Raw genomic sequence first — 19,367 nt, 5'->3', positions numbered from 1 at the left:
AAATAAAATGAGTAATATTAAATGTAAATAGTTTATATTTTAATATCGTAAATTAAATACTAAAAAAATAAGATCACCCACAAAACTAAATTTGTATTTAATGAACAACTTAGAATTAGTTTAAATAAAATATTTTGAAACAAATTTCTCGTTGTTCTAATTAGATGATAGTAAAATATATAATATTGACGTAATATAATAGGAAGAGAAAAATTAAAAGAAAAGGTAGAAGAGATAAAAGTACTATACAAGTGTATGAACAACTGGTTGAGATTTTAAACGGTTCATTTAACATTGTGGCATTCTGCAAAGGTTAAAAAGCCAAAATGGCCTCGACAAGTGTATGGTTTGCTACTCTTTGTAGTCATAGAAAGACATTGACTGTGACTGATGTCTTAGAGATGGTGAATATTAGGTCTTGGTCTTGGTCTTGGCTTAGAGAGAAAATGAAGGGCTTAATTTATACTTTTTTCTATGATTCTTCTAAGAAACCACTTCGTGCTATGCTTAAAATCTTGGTAATTCTCCAGAACCTTTTCTTTGTATATGATTTGAGTATCCTTAGTAGTTTCTTTTTTGTTGATTAAAAATAAGCAAAAGCAACATGATCAGGTAATAAAATTGTAAGGAAACATGTTTAGAGTATTCCAAAATGTTATATTGAAGCTTATACCAAACATAAGAATGTCACATTTCCAAATTCACTTCCTCAAATTTAATTATACAAGCCTTGGAACAAATATAACACTAGATATTTCTACGAGATAACTTGCATTTATTTTTCTTATATATCATCATACTGTAATACTATTCATGCAACCACAAATAGGATGCATGGTTATTACGCTCTCAATCTTCTTTCTTATAGTCTTCACTGCCATAAGGACAGAATGCCTCTGTGATCCAATTCTTCTTTCTCCACGAACTCCATCCCATATCTTCACATATTTCATCATTATGGTTGATGCTATAAGTGGAAATGCAATGCCTTTCATAGAACCTACTTGACCTTTTCATGATATCCATCTCCTTAAGAGTTTGTGAAAGCATCTTCTCAACACTCGGGAGCTTAAATTTTTCATCTACTAATCCAGAGAGCCACATCGAGCGTATCTCTGAAGTGGGAAGATTTGAAGCACTTTGAATATAACCCACAAAAGCCATACTTGGAATGAATGGATGGATAGTTCCCCTGTCATAGATAGAATGATTTAGCCCATATATTGTAACAAAATATGTTAGAGAAATAATTGTTTATTTTTCAAAAGATTTAAAAATAGGAGATTATTTTTAAAAAGTAAGCTGATTCAAATATGCACTTAACAATTAGATCTCAATTATTTATGTGTGAGAGCTAGAGCAATGAATAAAATAGTCCTTTACCTATACAAGGGCATAATACCAAATGGGTAATCTAACAAATTGCGGAAAGGCTGAGGTAAGATGCTTTTGAGCTTTTTCTTCCCATCAAAGCCAGTTGCAAGAACCACTACATCAGCCTCCAGTTTAGTGTTGTCTTCAAGTTCAATTCCTTCACTCCAGAATGACCAATTTGATGCTTTTTTTAAGACAATTTTTCCCTTACTAGCCTCAGAGAAGAAATTTTCTGGCGCGATAGCCATTTGACAAGATGCATAATCTTCCTCAAAGGGGTGATCTGGTTTTAGCCCATACTTATCCAAGGGGAGTTTCCACAACAAGTAGGACTCAATAAACTTCGAAATTCCACGTCTCTGTTGAAGGATGTTATTAATATTAATAGCCGAAAGCCAATATTAGAAGCATATATGTAGCTTTGGGAACAAGAGCTTTTATTCAAGGGGTAACATAAGTTAAGAATGTGAATTTACCAACGGGGAAAACATGAGGCAGAGAAAGGCTTTGACTAAACTTTGATTGGGTCTTTCGTGGAGGAACTGAGAAATTCTTGTTGAGTAGAACAAGGAAAATGGCAATCCCCAAATCCAGTAATGAGGAACTAACCAGTGCGAAGTCCTCACTAGCATGGTGCACGGTTGCCCTTGAGGTCCTTTAAGCATCGTACTATCATGTCAATATTTAAGACAGAAAGAAAAAAATAAAAAAAAAAAAAAAAATATATATATATATATATATATATATATATATAGAAAGAGAGAAATATTTTGGGAAGAGGGTTCAAAACTCATTCTTTCCCATTAAATTTATCTTTGGGTAAAATTATATATATATATATATAGAGAGACATAATCTTTTTATACTAATGTAAGTCTAAAAATTTTTACACTTAATTTGAACTTTCCATTTAATTTAAATCTAATGGGTTATAATTTATTACTTTATTGATCGTTTAATTTAAATTAAATAAAAAATTCAGATTAGGTGTAAAAGTTTTTACACTAATATTATATATATATATATATACATAAAAACGTCTTCTATAATTTAAATATATATATAATATGAAGTGTTCAATTAAATAAATAATTTTTTATTTAATACTAATCAAATACTTAAATAAGAAGTGAAGGAGAGAGCAAATATGGGTTGTGTTCTATGCAAGTGACATGAGTAAGTTAGGATTATTTTATTTGAATGTAAATTGTTTAAAAATGAAATAAATTATTAGTAAGTAGCTTTTAATAAGATAAATACTATTTAAAGTAGCTTTTTAGAAGTTAAATTATAATAATTACAAATTTTATCAATTTATTATTCACCAAAAATTCTAATCTCATTAACCAAAATAATAAGATAAAATTGGTCACTAAATAAATTATAAGTTTATATTACTAAACACACTTCTAGAATCATTTTAAATATATCCGTATATATTGCTTTGGAGAAAAAAATTGTAATTAGATTAAATTATGTCTACATTTAAATATTTTTAGTAGTTTAAAAATAGCTTTTACCAAAGTTTGATTCAATTAGAATTTAAATTAAAAAAGCACTTGTTACTTACAACAATGCACTACTTTCCGGTAGAACAAGTATGCACTACTTTGTTTTGTTTGACTTTCATATATAAGAGAAATGTGCTTTAAAACATAGAAAAAGAAGACCAAGAAAAAAAATTGACAGGTTCTAGAGGCCGCCCCCAGTTTAAGAACAACCCAAGTGATTCTAAAATTCATCAGTTTGTATCCCATTCTTAGAATATTACGTGAGTTGAAGAACAACCCAAGAAGGGACAATAATGTCTCTTCTGTTATTTTAGCTTCATAATATTTGTGGAATTAAGATGCAATTGAGTCAAAAAGGAAATCTTTGACAATATTTATTATAAATGTTGATTTACTTGACTTTATAAAGTGCGTTTTATAAAATAAAATAAATTATACTGATGCAAAGGTTAATTAATGAGTTGGCTGCTATGGATTCATAAATTATTATTTGGCATTCATTCTAAAACATTTATTTTTAAGTAAATAACTTGAATCTGTTAACCTTATAAGAAATTTTTAGTCATAGGATCCTGCATTATCATATTATTAGAATAAATTAACTATGATAATAATTTCCTCAAAGATTAAACTCTTATATTGAAGTGGTATACGTATAACACAAATTGGTAAGTAATGTATAACAAAAATTATATGAATCACTAATCGAAATTAATCTTTCATCAATAATTATAAGCTTCATACTTATTCTCTAAAATTTATCATACACTATCATGTTTCAATTTCGAGAACACACGCATTATTTTCGATGAGTTAAATACTTCAATCATACGATTAACATATTACTTTTTAAGTGTATGTTTAGTGAAATGAATAGATAAACCTACTAATTTTGTAAATTTATTGTTATTTAAAAATATTTTTATTAAATAAATTGCAATGATATATTAATTTATATTACTTTTTATATTTTCTTATATTTTATTAAAAAAAATTCTAAAAAATGAAGATATAAATGAAAAAAAAATTATAAATTAAGATTGTATAAATTTAAATATTATGTGACAATATTTTTTTTAAAAAAAATATTTTAAGTTAGTTAAATAAGCCTCTTCATCGAACAAAAATTTTAAATTAATCAAATAGATTAGACGTTATTGCTTTAAACAAATAGTATCTATTTGCACACATAATATATAATTAATTTTAAAACACAAAATATAGGAGGCAATTAAGGGTCAAAAAATGAGTAAGAGTACATTAGGATTTACCTTAAATATTTGTTTGACCTATTTTTAAAATATAATATGTGAATTTGACTTTTTTATTGAAAATAAGTTTTTAAGATTTCATTAATCATTTTAAAAGTCTAATTTAACTTAAAAATCTATCCAAAAATCTACATTATACTAAACTCTTTTAAGTAAGTTAATAATATATGTTTAAATAGGCTAATTATTAGACATAATTCTTTATACACAATCTAGGTCTTAAATACTTTGATAAATATGTAGTCTTAAAATGTTGCAATTAAATATAAAAAAATATAAAATAAACCAATATTTAACTTAAATTGCTTTTTAATTATTTAAAATTTAATTGTTTTGACTATTACTTTCTTAAACTGTACTAGTTTAAATTGTTTAATAAATAAGTTAAGTCAATTTTAATATAATTTAGATCATGGGCTAATTGAATGTGCACTTCTTATTTTTAAGGGAACGATATTGGTCGTCCACCGTTCCACGTATACTTTTCAAAGTAGCATGTCAATTAGAAATCTTTCTTTTTCTTTCTCTTTCATTTCACACGTGGGTTTAAATTCTCATTTATTTTAATTATGATCAATTTTCCTTTCTTATATATATATATATATATATATATATATATATAAAGTATTTTTACTATTAAAATGTTCGATGCACCTTTAAACTTTGTATAAGTTTGTAATGAAACAATAACTGAAAACTTGTATTTGATGTTTATAATATGAAAAAACCATAAGCTAACCATTTTGAAGGCATGCAAGAATTAACGGTATATATATAGATAGTCTACTGCATGGATCATTGCGAGTGAAAATTAGCTAAAAAGCTTTCAAGCCGATATATAACCATTGTTAAATAATAACTCTAGCAACAAAATAATTATATTTTCTTACATCTTGCCGTTGTATAAACTTTTCAATGGTACAAAACAGTATTAGAAAATGAGTTTTCTTTTAGTAAATTAAACTTTAGCCACTTGTAATTTCACACCTTTTAAATTTATCTTTTATAATTTTTTTCTTGTCATTAAATTCTGTATACATATTTTTTTAGTTTGAACATTTAGTTATATAAATAGCTTTTACCATTAAAGTAACTTTTGTTGTAAAATTATCTTCTCACGTAACAAAAATTAAATTAAAGTGGATAGTTACCTTTGTTTGCCTGTGCACACTCCATGGCTAAATCAATAGCTGACTTTTTAAAACCGACAACCACAACCTTCTTTCCGGCGAGAAGTTTAGTAGCACTTTGCTGGTCAAGTTTACAGTAATCAAGGGTATGCAGCACTCTACCCTTGAACACCTCAGGGCCTTTGTTGCATGGAAATTTGGGAATCTTGGGTATGTCACCATATTTTCCGGTGCAAACCACTACAAACTCGAAGGCGTACCACTAAAATGTAATAGGCAAATCATTATTAGCCCACATAAAATTAATGCATATATTATGCCTACAATTTAAAGATCAAGTGATTGTGTGCATGGCCGTGGTACATTTTATAGCTGAGAATTTCAATAATGTACAAATAAAAATACAATATTTTTTTTATAGCATCATCTAAATAAAAATACAATGTAATAGGTAATGATTGAATATTTATATTGATGCAATGAAATAACATAAACTTAATAAACTTTACTAAAGTGAATAAAAGATAGAATTGCACAAAGTTACCATTTCAATATTTTTTTTCAACACTTTAATGACGGAATAGATAAAATTAGTGTCTCCACCTCATATCCCATAATTGGAGGGGGTTGGATCTTTTTTAATAAGAAAATTAATAAATATAATATAGGAGTATAAGGGGTATTCGATCCATATAACATAAGACATTAAGATAACAATTTAAGATCGTTATTCATCGTGTTATATCCTATTATATCTTATTTTACTTAATTTAACTAAAGAATAATAGTTTTAGTATTTTGTTTTTTTCATTCTAATTTATTTTTAAAAAATATTAATAACATACTTTTTATTATATTTTTCTTAATACATTATTAATTATGAGTAAAATCTATTAAATTAAGAGCACAGATTCTCAATAAATTTCATATCAGTTAATCTAAGATTTTATATTATTCAGAAAAAGTTGCTTGCTAAAATTGGAAAGATCTAAAAGGCTAAGTAAGAATACAAGAAGCTGCAAAAAAAATTTCGCCTTTTGTCCCGTATTAATTAACATAATATGAAATTAGGACCAAATTGATGGTTAGATGTACATGTCCTATAAAATGACGACTTTAGAATTTATATCCTCGATGCAATCCACTTTCATGTCAATCATTATTTGTGAATATTTTTTGGTTTTATTTTATTTTTTTGAATTTAAATTCTCAAATTTCAATTTCTCTAGATGCTTATTTTTATTCAAAATTTCTATAAATTAAATTGATTATACTGATTTAAACTATCTTTTAATTAAATTCACATTCAAAATATTATAATTTATTAAAATAAATAATTTTTTCGTTAAAAACCTAACATCACTTTCAAAAAATTCCCTCAATTTTCTTAAAAAGCTTCGCCAGTTTGTTTAAAAACTTTAAGCCTTTAAAATCACATCAAATTCCAAATATATCATAAGTCCCCAACATTTTTTAGTAGAAAATAATAGCGTAGGGAGATCTAGGGAGAAAAAAAATGAGAAAAAAAATAATTATACTCTTTCTAGTCATTTTTATAATAATGCACATTTAACTAAATTATACAGGCTAATAAAAGTAGCTAAAGTTAATTGAAATTCTTAACTTTCAAAAATATTATAGTATGACAATTTACCTTCATTTAATATTATTGAACTTAACTCTTGTAACACTATTTATCTTTTTTTTTTAATTTTAATTTAGATTTTCATCAACTCTATTTATCGAAGGTAAATGAGAAAAATATAACAAATGTTTCATAGAAATTATAAAAGTTTCTAAAATATCTCTTATAAAAAAAATTAGAGAATAACAATTAATTAAAATGAATTAAGACACAAAAGTCACGTAAAAGTTTTCTGAAAAACCAAAATCTCACATCAATAATAAAGAATCAAAAGTATAAGCATGTGTAATTAAGAAAGAAGGGATTATTAGGCGATGTTAAGAAAAATAGAGTTCATCGTATCATGCTTATATTTACAATTCTTGCTTTTATTTCTGACATCCTAGCTAGAGAACAATAGAAGCCAATTGAGTTGAAAGTGAACAAATACCTGAATGGTGTGTGATTGATTGGTCAACACAGCGAGTTCCCAAACAGGATGACCAGGAAGTGGGATTCCATGGTCACTAGGTAAGCCTCCAAAATGAGGGGCATCTTCTTGGGACCCAACAAACCGGATTTCCACAACCTTGGAGTTGAGTTTGATGTTCTTAAGCAAATCAAAGTGCATAGCATAGGAGTGTAAATAATCCAAAACCTCTAAGTGGGTAGGGAACTCCGAATTGTCTCTTTGAGGCCAAGGGAAATCACTGAACTCGTAGTCACGTCTATGTGACTGAAGCTTGGTGGAATTGTAGGAGCAATGCTTCCAAACCCCACCAATTGAATCAGAGGCCTCAAAAACAAGAGGGTTGTGATCGGATAGCTGTTTGGTAGCAGCTATGCCGCTTACTCCAGCGCCTATAATGGCAATTTTAGAAACCAACTTTGGATTCTTATCATGGGTAGCCATAGTTGCCAAAAAGCTAGGTTATTGAATATGGGTCTGTGTGGAATGTGAAGGGTGAGGTTCTCTCTATATATAGAATAATAATAGTGTCGAAGCTGCATGTAGACGTCACTATGAGAGCACATGACATGGACTTCTGAAGTACATAACCAAGAGAAAATATTAACTGGTGCCTTTGCTAGCTGTTAACTAATCAAAGGAGTAATTATATTTTTATTTATTCTCTCTTTTTAATTTTTTTTTCTTATTACATCATCTATATATTTTTATTTATTTTATTTATCTATCTTTCACTTCCATCCACTTAAACTACACTCTGAAATGGACTGTGAGTGGTAATAATATTTCGGAACAAAAATATTCATCCTTGGTGTTGGAGAATTTTCGTGCCAATTGGGTTGGTCTTTTTATTTTCATGGAGTTGTTGAGTTCTTTATACCTAATCAAATTTAATTGTTGTAAAGCAAAGGACAAACGAATGGCTTTCAAAGGAGCCTTTCCAACCCTTTCTATTTATTTATTTATTTTATTTTATTTTGTTAATCACTTTTGCACAATTTTCTTCCAGCTTTCATATTTCTACATGCATACCTCCTTATTTATTACAATTTCATCTTATTCCCACCTTTTTTGCATATACTCTGCATATGTTTTTATTTTGGGGGGATCACTTTTATTGCAGTATAATTCTTCTTGTTTTGTATGGTTCAATGCTATGATCATTTAATTTGCTTGTACATGCATGCCCCTCTACAATGCTATAAATTGTTTGCCCACCAAAATTTTACCGTTTATGTGATATTATATCATTGTCGTACAAGTAAATTAAGAGGAACCACACGTGAACCTAGGTCCCTTGATTAGGATACTTGTTTACGTACAATTAACCAGTTTCGTTATTTGAACATTAAAATAATTGACGTTATAATTATATATGTGTATTTTAAATTAAAAAAGGACAACATTTTGTTGTCTTTTTAATATTCAGTAAACATTATTAATTTTCAAACAAAGGTTACCTATGATGCAACAGCATCCATTTTCTCTTTCTTCTCCATATTTCCTGGTCTCTGAACATGGATCCTTTAGACACCAGTCTAGTGGTGGAGCCTATGTCAAAAATGAAAACAAAAATAACTTGGTAACTAATGAAGTGTGCTATTTGCCACGATTATTCTTATCATAACTTTGGATTAAACTTACAAAATTATTTCCCAAAATGAACTAAGCCTATCAAGGAGGTTAGTCTTGCAGCAGAAATTTGTACAAATTGAATAAAAACTGACAAAGAAATATATATATATATATATATATATATATATATATATATATATATAATCCAAAAGAAATGGAAAAACAGAGTTAATTAAAAGAAACTTTTAATTAAAGAAGAAGAAACTTTTCCACACAAAGGTCTGTTAAACTTCGCTGTACGTTGTTAGAAAAGGTAATGCCTAATTATACTGTTATTCGATAGGCATGTCATGTGGTGAACAGTAATAATGAGACTACGGCTTTCATGTGTGAATGAATAGATAAAACAAAATATTATTTAATCACAACTCGTTTATGGTTATTCGACAACAAGTCCTAACAGTTGGGAATAAGGTTCTTTTCCGCAAAATAATTATTAATAAAAAAACCAATGCAGGAAATTCAAATATAATAAAATGAATACCACAGTACACCACCCCCGAATACACACAGATGCAAACGTGTGTGATAAGATCATGTGTGAAACTGTTGAATTTGAAAATCTTATCAAGTAAATTAAGTATCCACATTTCATATATTTTTAAAAAAATTATTATTTTACTTTATTTTAATTAATGTTGTATTATTTAAAATATAATTAAATAATCATTATTAAATTACATATTTATGTATATATACATTATTTAAAATTTTATTTACATAATAATTCTTGAAATTTTTCTGTCTTATGAGCCTTTTATTTTCATCTTATAAATCAAATACATTAAAAAGAAGTGTATGAAGCGCCAAAATCTCAATACAGGCTAATCTTGCAAATTATAATAACCTAAAATAGTTTTTTTATTGAAAAAATATAATTTCTTCTCTAAATTTAATTTAGATTTTAATTTGAATACCTATCTTTTTTTTTTCAATTTATTTCTCTAATTAATTTAATTTTTTTTTATCCAATTTAGTCCGCTAGTTTTTTTGTGCTAACATTTTTTCCTAACTTTGGTTTATCTCTCAATTTAATGAAATTTTTCTAAATAATACTATTTTAGACTAAATATTTTCTTAGTATGTGCTTCTTTTTCATTTCATTATCGATCAAATGTTCAAAACTCTTAAAACACTATTAAAGATCCCTTTAATATTTTTTGCAAACCATTCTTGACTAGCCCATTACTCGCATTTCTCTCCATTTTAAGCGCCTACTAACCACATTCAAGCCACGATTGTTGACCAAATTTCACACATCTATCATTGTCATTTTTTAAGTATTATTTTAAGGATACATATTTACATTAAATATTGAAATATACTTTGAATCGATAAAATTAAAAAAAAAATGGAGTAAAATTAAATTAATTGAAAAAAAGTTTAAGAACTAAATTAAATTTAGAAAACTAAACTGAATTAAAAAAATTGAATTTTTAAAAGTAAAGAATTTCTAAATACTACATGGAAAGCATTCCTAGTCTAAGGGTCGGGTGTGCTTACATATTCAAAAGCCGCAAAAAATAAAATGTTAAATATTAAAGCAAAAATTGACGGAATGGGGTAAAAAGCACTGTAGTAAATAAGTCCTGGCATGAAATTTATTTTTATGATTTAGTCTCTATAAAACAAATCATAAATAAGTTTCGAAATGAACAAAAAATTTTGTTTACATTAACTTTCGTCACATCTCATATTTAGATATATATTTTTATTTTAGTCCACGTACATAATACATTTTTTATTGTGTTTTTTATACATAACCTTTTTTTTCTTTCAGTTTTTATATGAAAAAATTCAAAGTTTAATTGCACTTTTAATCTCTCAATTTTGATATTTATTCAATTGGTCTTTCCAATTTTTATCTTTTTTTCCTTGTTAAGCAAATTTTATCCATCTAATAAGTTGTTATCTAATTTTTAAATAAGCAATTATATGATATTAATAATGTCGAAGTATCTAATTGTAAGAATTAGGGATTAATAATTATTTTAATAAAATAACACACATTAAAAAATAACATTCATTTATTTAAAGTTGCATTCCATTATCTTTACTTTTTTTCACATAAATATCTTCTATTTATAAAGAGCCATAGGATTGTTTGGGTTAGAGACTATCATTTGTGTGTTAGACTCATCGAATTACTATTTTACTAGTTTAATATTAGTCTATATAATACACAAGTATTTTAATGTATAAAAAATATGCATATAATTTAATAACTAAAGAATTAAACTTTATAATTTTATAAATAATTGTATGTATAATAAAATTATTTTAAACAATAAATTTTTTTAAGAAAATATTTTGACTTATTTCTATAACTATAAATAATATGTATCAAAATAATAAATAAATATTTATAAATGTAAAATAATTTCAAGTAAAATTTATAATTCACAAAAAATATAAAAATTTATATTAAGTAAAAATTAAAATGAAGTAATAATTTTAATTTCTAAAATTTAGAATATAATTAATAAAAAAATGTACATGTAACGATCTATAAACAAGTGTAATTTTACATTTTACTATGTTTCACTTCTAAATAGCATACTCTGGCTGATGTTGATATAATTTTGTGATATGTCCATAAGTTTTTTGTACTTAGATACTTTTTAGCTCTTCTGTTCTCTTCTTTTTTTTTTTCTGGTGCAGTCGTATAGATTATAGAATGTCATTTTTATCATTTCCACGTTAACGTCTTTTTTTTTTTAATGTCTACTTCAACTTTTTACGGCTAACTTCTAGTATTTTCTGCTCTTTGATCTATTTGAAGTTAGTTTAAATTATTCTTTCTATTGGTATTGTTTGCTCTTAGTATTCATAGTCTAACTACCATCTTAAAAAACAATTGTAGTGAGTTATGTCTTGGACATCTGCCTAAGACTATATGCACATGTATCGCTTTACAAACGATTCTGAAAAGCTTAAACAAACTAATAAGAGATTTTAAACAACTCATCTAAAGTAAGAATTTTTTTTGTCCATTTAAAATTTAGAATTTTTATCTTTTGAAAATTTTGCTTGAATACCTCAATTTTATGTATTCCAATATTTGTTCAATATCAGAGCTTTTATTATTTTTTTAAAATAGTCAATTTTATGAAGCCATAAGGACCAAATAGTTTTAAACTAAATATAATTCCATCATTGTAACCATCTCTTTTTCCTTGCAAGAAGCTTCCAATATTGTAAAAGATATTATGACCCTCTCTTGGTATTACTACTCGATACCCAAATCAATTCTAACATTTCAGCTGAACGTAATGAGAAAAATTATATGAAAAAATATATATTTATTGATTATTCTATCTCATTACAGAGATAGCATACATTATCTTACTGAATTGAAGAAGCCTCTCATTTACATGTATTGTCCTTTGTAGGCATTCATTGCATTATAACTTTCCATGCACATACAAAAACTTTGGATGGAACAATCTCATATCATATATTTTAAGGAGCATTTTGTCCCCTTCATGTTCTTCCTGTTGTAAGTATGTATAAAATAATTTAACAAAATAAATTCCTTTATCATTCACATCCATCTGTCCTTGGAATTAGGGACATCACTTTAATTTATAACCTACATAAGATTATTAAGAAGAGATTTTCCTTTCAAATAATTATCTTTTCCACTCTAAATGCCACACTCACTCTACCCTAGTTAACCTCTAAGTGCATAATAAGTAACTTAATTGACATGTTTATCTCATTACAGCAATTGAATAATAATTAAGTTCATAACAACACAAAGTTTTCAAATTCAATTTGAAACAAAAATCATCATGTTCGCTTATTGTATTCAAATAGTCGAAGTTGTGCTTGATTTGCATGCAAGTGTCTAGACAATGGACATGTCACTACAGACAATAGGTGGTAAGTTATTGGGTGGTGGGTCATGTCTAGGCTTGGGTCCCATTGCAGGGGCAAGGCGATATGTAGCTACATTGCATGAGAGGTGCTCGGTCAATTGAGACGACTAGTTTGATTGGTTTGGTTGCTCAAGGTAGTCAGTTGAGTGGGGTTGTGTGCATGCATGGTTGCTAAGGTGAAAGATGGTCGATGGACATGCGTGCTCCACTCAGACAGTGAGACTCGAAAGTATATATATATATTATTTAAATTTAACGAATTATAATTTATTATTTTATTAACGGTTAGATTTAAGTTAAATGAAATTAAGTGTAAAATTTTTTAAACTTATATTAAGCATAAAAAATCTTTTTCATATATATATATATAAAGTATATTATCTTAAATTATACTAATTTATACTGACTAAGTTATTTCGCGAAATGTACATGATTTTCACTTGCATCGGACAGGTACTAATCTAGTTAATATGATTATGTGTTATGATCCTTCAAACAAGCAATTATTTCTTGACTTGAAAACTAAAAGTAGATTAAAAGGAAGGGTTTGATGCGAAATGGTTTTCCTGCGTTGACCCTTCCTGATTATTCAATTGGAGCTCAACTGATTGGACTTCTACCGAACAATTATGCCCATGAAGTCAGCCAAAAAGCAATGTACTCTATGCATGTATATTATTAGCATTCAAAAAGTTTTTATAATAATCATTATAATTGCTCAAAATTTTTCATGAAATTAATTGGCTAATTTTTCTTGGATGATTTAGTTAAAGGAGAACTTGGAGTAATCGTGACTATGGGTTCCTATATGTTTTAAAATGAGATAAAATTCATTTTAAATTGTTGAATATAATTAAAATATATTTAACTTAATCTTTTTATAAATTATATACTAAAAATTTAAACCATATGTCATAATAGAAGAAATTAATTTTAAAATATGGTTCAAAATCAAATTGTATGCAAGCAGGGGTGTGTTTAAATATTTTAGGTTTTAGGAAAATAATATCAAATAAAAATAATATAATATAAATTATTAATTTTTATTTCGTTTTATTTTTTCAAATATATAATTATTGAGAATATTTTATAGTTATGAAATTTTAGTTTTAATAGATAATACTTATAATGGTTGTGATTGTAAAAGAAAATGATAAATTATTTCTTATAAAATTTTAAACGAGTAATAAAATTTCCTAAATGATTAATATTTATATACATATTTTTAAATAATTTTAAAAAAATTTCTCAATGCACATAATAAAAAATTGTATATAATAAATTTAAATCACAATATATAAAACATTGATAACATTAAATATTATAATTTTTTAATAAAAATATACTATTTTTACTATATGTACTTCAACATGTCACAGAAATAATTTTTTTATTTCATAAAATTTTTAAGAAAATAATAAAAACTAATAAAATAAATTTATAACATAATGATTTGAAAATTTAACATTGTTCTTATAAAATATATTAAGTTCATAAATTTTTGTACCATTTAAATACTGATTGATATTTTATTTACCTTATATATTTATTAGTATTTAAATCATGTAAATTTTATATAAATAATATTCACAATAATATAATATTACGAGAATAAAAAAATATGATTGATAAAATTAACTTTTAATATAACCGTTTAATTTAATGTTGTTCTTATAAAATATATCATGTTCATCAATTTTGTATCATTTAAATACTAATTGATATTTTATTTGCCTTATATATTTATAAATATTCAAATAATGTAAAATTGTATATACATAATATTCACAATAATATAATATTACAAGAATAAAAAATATGATCGATAAAATTAAATTTGAATAAAAAGTTATAAGAATACTTCTTATAACTTTTAATTTAATGATTTTATTAAGTTTGAGACTTGATATTATTTTATCTCAACTGTGTAGGTGAATATATGGATTTGATATTTTATATTAAACCAAAATCTAACCTTAATTCAATGCCATGATTTATTTATAGTGTGATCAAGAATGTGTACATCAACAACTTTTCCCCAAAAATGATTGCATTTCTTTGCAGGCATATATGACAGATTGTTGCAAATCAAACGGCATACCAATATTATTTTGGTTTACCCTATTCAATGCTAAACTACCAAACAAAATTCAAATGATAAACTTTATATTAAAATTTAATATAGTGATATACACGTTTAGAATAGTAAGACACAGGTTGATGATTGAAATTAAGCAAATAACATGCATGCATCTCTCATTTTCAAGCGTGGCGGACAGGTGGGTTGAGCTTGGCCTTATTTTTGGAAAAATCATGGGGGCTCGTAGTGTCGATTAAGAATCTAGAAGAATATCAGGAATAATGAGAAACGTGTGAATTAGGTAAATAAGCACTTTTCCAATGCTAGGTAAATAAGCATCTTATCTAACTAAAACTTCAATCTTAATGAACAAAAATACTTATAATACTCTGCAACTAAATTTTATCTTAAGCTGTATTCAATTCTTATCGGTAAACCTGAAACGAATTTTGAGGCTGATTCGGCGAATGTTAATTTCATGTACATATTTTCATAACTTTTAGATCAATTTCTCTTTTAGCATTTATGAATCAATTTTGGAGTAAGCATAAGTATATATTGTACTTCTTACTATAGTTAATCAACTTCTGAAGAGGAAAATTACTTACACATGGAAGTTCATCACTTTAAATAAGTTGAGAATCTCTTTTGATTCAAACATCCTGATTAAATTTAGTTCAAGTAGATAGCGTATAGCACGAAACATGAATAAGTACACATTTATTGCTGTAGAATAATAAACGAGAAAATGTTTAATTTGGTCAAAGTATTACCACTTAGATTTTTCCAAGAAGGAAAAAAATTATTCAGCCATTAAATTAATTCTTTAAAAATTTAAATCTTATCACGTTAGTATTTTAAAATTGTTGTCACAATATTAATTATTTTGACATTACTTATTCTTTTATAAAGATTAATTTAGTAAAAACTTAGATTTTTCTAAAATTTAATTTATTACTAAGTTAAATTCTTTCTTTTCACCATTTTAAGCGATTTTAAAATAAATATGGTGAAATTTAAAATTTTTGAAAGACTAATTTAGGGAGAAAATAAATCTCAATTTGTAGGACAAATTTAGTGACAACATCTTTTAGAAAACTAACGTAGAAATAATTTACATCTTTAAAAAATTAATTTAATTGTTAAAAAATTTGAAAGACCTTTTTAATGACATTCTTAATTTTAGAATATTGATCCGACGTTTTTTTTTTAATAAGAAATTAACAATTTACTAGTAGTTTTGTTTAACAACAGTAAGGAACTGTTTTGTTTTACATTACAATGGTTCCTATACCATCCAGTCGATGGTAAAAGGAAAATAATACAGATTTTGATTAGAGTTTACTCTTAATATCGTATCAATAATGAGAGGTTTAAAATAAAAATAATTTCATTAAATGTTTACTTAAATCTGATAATGAGAAATTACATCCACATCTTTTGATTATCTTTCTAGTTATAACACCTTATTCTTGTTTGAAAATGAGTAATATTATTTCGTTCAAAAAGTTTTACACACAATACATAAGAACTGACGTAGCCGAGTTCAATCAAAGAAGAAATTTTTTTTTGAAATATGTAACAATAAATGAATTAACCAATTAAGGCGTAGAGAATAATCGAATTAGTGTTCTTGTTCAGCAAAACACCTTGCAAAAGAGCAATTGATTCTATTTCGTTTGAAAAGTTTTACAAAAATGTATAATTTGAATAAATTTTTACATAAAAATTTATAAGAGTAAAATAACTAATAAAATCAAATAATTTTTTATAAATTAAAATTAAAGAGTTAAATTACTTTGAATTTATAAAAGAATTATTGGTTTTTTATATTATTTTTTTTCTAACGACTTATTCATAAACTCTTCCAAAACATATAAAATGACATGATTGAGTTTAAATGAAGAAAAATAATAAGCCAAAGGAGAGATTAAAATGCTTAAGAATAAATGACAATTAACCAATAAAAATGAGAGTGCAGATTCGAATGGGCATTATTCAGTAAAATCCTTTAAACAAAACTAATGTTATTCCGTTCAAAAAGTTTTTATACGAAATGCATAAGAATTAATGTAGCTGAGTTTAATCGAGAAAAAATCATAAATTAAGAAAGAAATAAAAAAAATGAAATTTGTACGTATCAATAAATAGCAACACCTTTTCTTAATGACAATTCAAAAGCTAATCTAATTAGTGTGCCTCAAGAACTAAAACGCGTAATACTACAAGCCAATCTAAACTTTTTTTTATTATAAATTTATACTATAATCAGTATATATAGTTCTCACGTTGCGTACAAATATTGAGTGTGGTAAAAGGATGGCTCATTCTCCAATAAATGTGGAAGAAGGGGAATTATCGTCGCTGTAGAACTCAATTCTCGTCATGTTACGCATTACATACAACAATCTTTCTTCAAATCAATGTATTAAATTTAATAATAATAATAATATGATTATTTTTCTTTTAAAAGCTTATACAATTTAATGATATGTCTTTTATTTAACTGAAAATTTTAATTAAGAATATTCGATTTAGTAAAAATTAAATATTAATCTATCCTAATACAAAGAGAGAGATTTTGATCATGCATAGACTATAACATGGGAAACAAAAACTAATGAAAAAGATAAAACAGCCACGTTTTACGTACACAGGAAGAAGACAATTCAAAAGCCAAAAAGAATGTTTAGTCGACGACGACACAAAATAAGGTTGTAGATTCAGGTGGCGCGTGTGATGGCTTCAACACCTACCCAGATATACAAACAAATTTGAATTGTTTGGTGTATTATTGTTTCTAATTTTGTTCCATTGTCTCTAACCTACTGGTGTAATTTTAGGGACCACTTTCCCCAAGGTATTCTTATGTGGTTTTTCCTCTTATTGGGCCGCTTACGTTCCTTTAATCTCCTTTCAAAAAATAATTAAGAAAAAAACTTTGAGCAATTATTTAAAGGCCTAAGCATAAAAATCACTTTTTACATCTATTAGAAATGATATTTCACACCGGTTGATAAAAATAATTTAAATACACTTGATATAATAACAATTTTCTACATTACTTATAGCAGAACCAATTTAAAATGAAAAATATTTTCTACCACAACCATTGTTTCCTCCTTAATTTGCTTTCTCAATTTTCATTATTTCTTTTCTCATTTTCTTTTCGGTTTTCCTTCTCAACTCAATTTTCATTCTATATTTTCCATTCAGTTTTTTGGGTTAGTTTAAGTGCTCCTTTTGTTTTTTCATATATTTCTTTTCTTTCTAACACCTACACCACGTTTCATTGATAAGTCTATACTTTATGCAGTAGATCAAAATTAGGTACAAACGTTTCAAAGTACTAAAATTTTCTAAAATAATTATTAAGGTACAACCAGCTTGCCATTTAAATTTCAGGGGTCAATGTATCAACTGATACTTTAAAATTAGGGTTACTTATAAATCATCACAATAATCTCATGCTATTTTAAAAAAATGTTATCAATTTTTTTATTAAATCCATTAATTATCAATTAACGTAGAATGTTGCACTAATGATATATTCAATTACTAACAATTTGTATGTCAAATTTTAAAGTGTCTTTTTAAAATATTTATTTTTTTCTGTCAATATATTTTGATAATAATAATAACAACAACAATAATAACTTCAACCACCCTCTAAGATAATGTTAAACTGCTTTCCAAAATATTTTTAATGCTAGTATTTTGTTAAAATAGTTTAAATTACACTAAAAAATAATCTTAAGCTTCTCTCTAAAAATCAAAGATCCATGTATTTTTACTCAGCAAACTATAAATGACAAGCACAAAGAAAAGAAATAAAAATATGGATTGATAAAAAAAATAGAAATAGATCAATATATCTATTTAACTCTAATTAAAGCTAGATTTAATTGACTTATGCTCTCTTTAGAGGTAAGTATATGCACTAACTCTAAAGCTAAATTTAATCTTTCTGTACTCCTTGTCAACTTTAGGAGGAGAGCAATGTTTTTCGAGGAGAGAAATGTTTTAGAAATTGAGATCCTAGATAGTTTATATTTGTTTGTTCATTTCGAAAGTGTCTTATAATATGCAAGAATTTGCACCATTACTTATGCCCTCCTATTGAGACTACTACCTAAAGCTAGGTCATTACTTATGCCCTCCTATTAATATCAGTTTCAATAGCTTCAAGTATATAAATTCATGATAAGTACTTCAAAATGTTTTCTCTATCTTTTTGGGATAATATTGTATTCTAGAACACATTTAAAAATAAGATTCATATCTTCTCTTTTTAAACTTTGGTTGGATGACTACTATAATTAATTTACTATATAGTCAAAGTTTGTTGTTTTAGAATTGATTGATAATGAAGTTCAATGAGAAACTTTTTGG

General features: G+C 26.0%; 1 protein-coding gene across 1 annotated transcript; it reads right to left on the bottom strand.

Annotated features, from left to right (window-relative positions):
• Positions 1-849: 849 nt before the first annotated feature.
• LOC113852338 (probable flavin-containing monooxygenase 1) lies at positions 850-7,823 on the bottom strand. The gene is made up of 5 exons (XM_027482567.1): positions 7,362-7,823; positions 5,308-5,548; positions 1,851-2,029; positions 1,384-1,733; positions 850-1,192 (listed from the first exon to the last, which is right to left on the bottom strand). The coding sequence occupies exons 1-5, from the start codon at positions 7,821-7,823 to the stop codon at positions 850-852; spliced, it is 1,575 nt and encodes a 524-aa protein (XP_027338368.1).
• Positions 7,824-19,367: the final 11,544 nt, after the last annotated feature.

The sequence above is a fragment of the Abrus precatorius genome, unplaced genomic scaffold (genome assembly GCF_003935025.1).
Source record: "Abrus precatorius isolate BTA unplaced genomic scaffold, Abrus_2018 Scaffold10, whole genome shotgun sequence".
Taxonomy (NCBI): domain Eukaryota; kingdom Viridiplantae; phylum Streptophyta; class Magnoliopsida; order Fabales; family Fabaceae; genus Abrus; species Abrus precatorius.
Note: the sequence above shows the minus strand (reverse complement) of the source record. Positions and strands in the feature narration are given on the sequence as shown.

Coding starts and splice junctions, on each gene's coding strand:
- LOC113852338 (XM_027482567.1), bottom strand. CDS start 7,823: ATGGCTACCCATGATAAGAATCCAAAGTTGGTTTCTAAAATTGCCATT. Junction 5,549..7,361: donor ATCAATCACACACCATTCAG/GTATTTGTTCAC, acceptor ATTACATTTTAG/TGGTACGCCTTCGAGTTTGT. Junction 2,030..5,307: donor GTGTGCACAGGCAAACAAAG/GTAACTATCCAC, acceptor CGATGCTTAAAG/GACCTCAAGGGCAACCGTGC.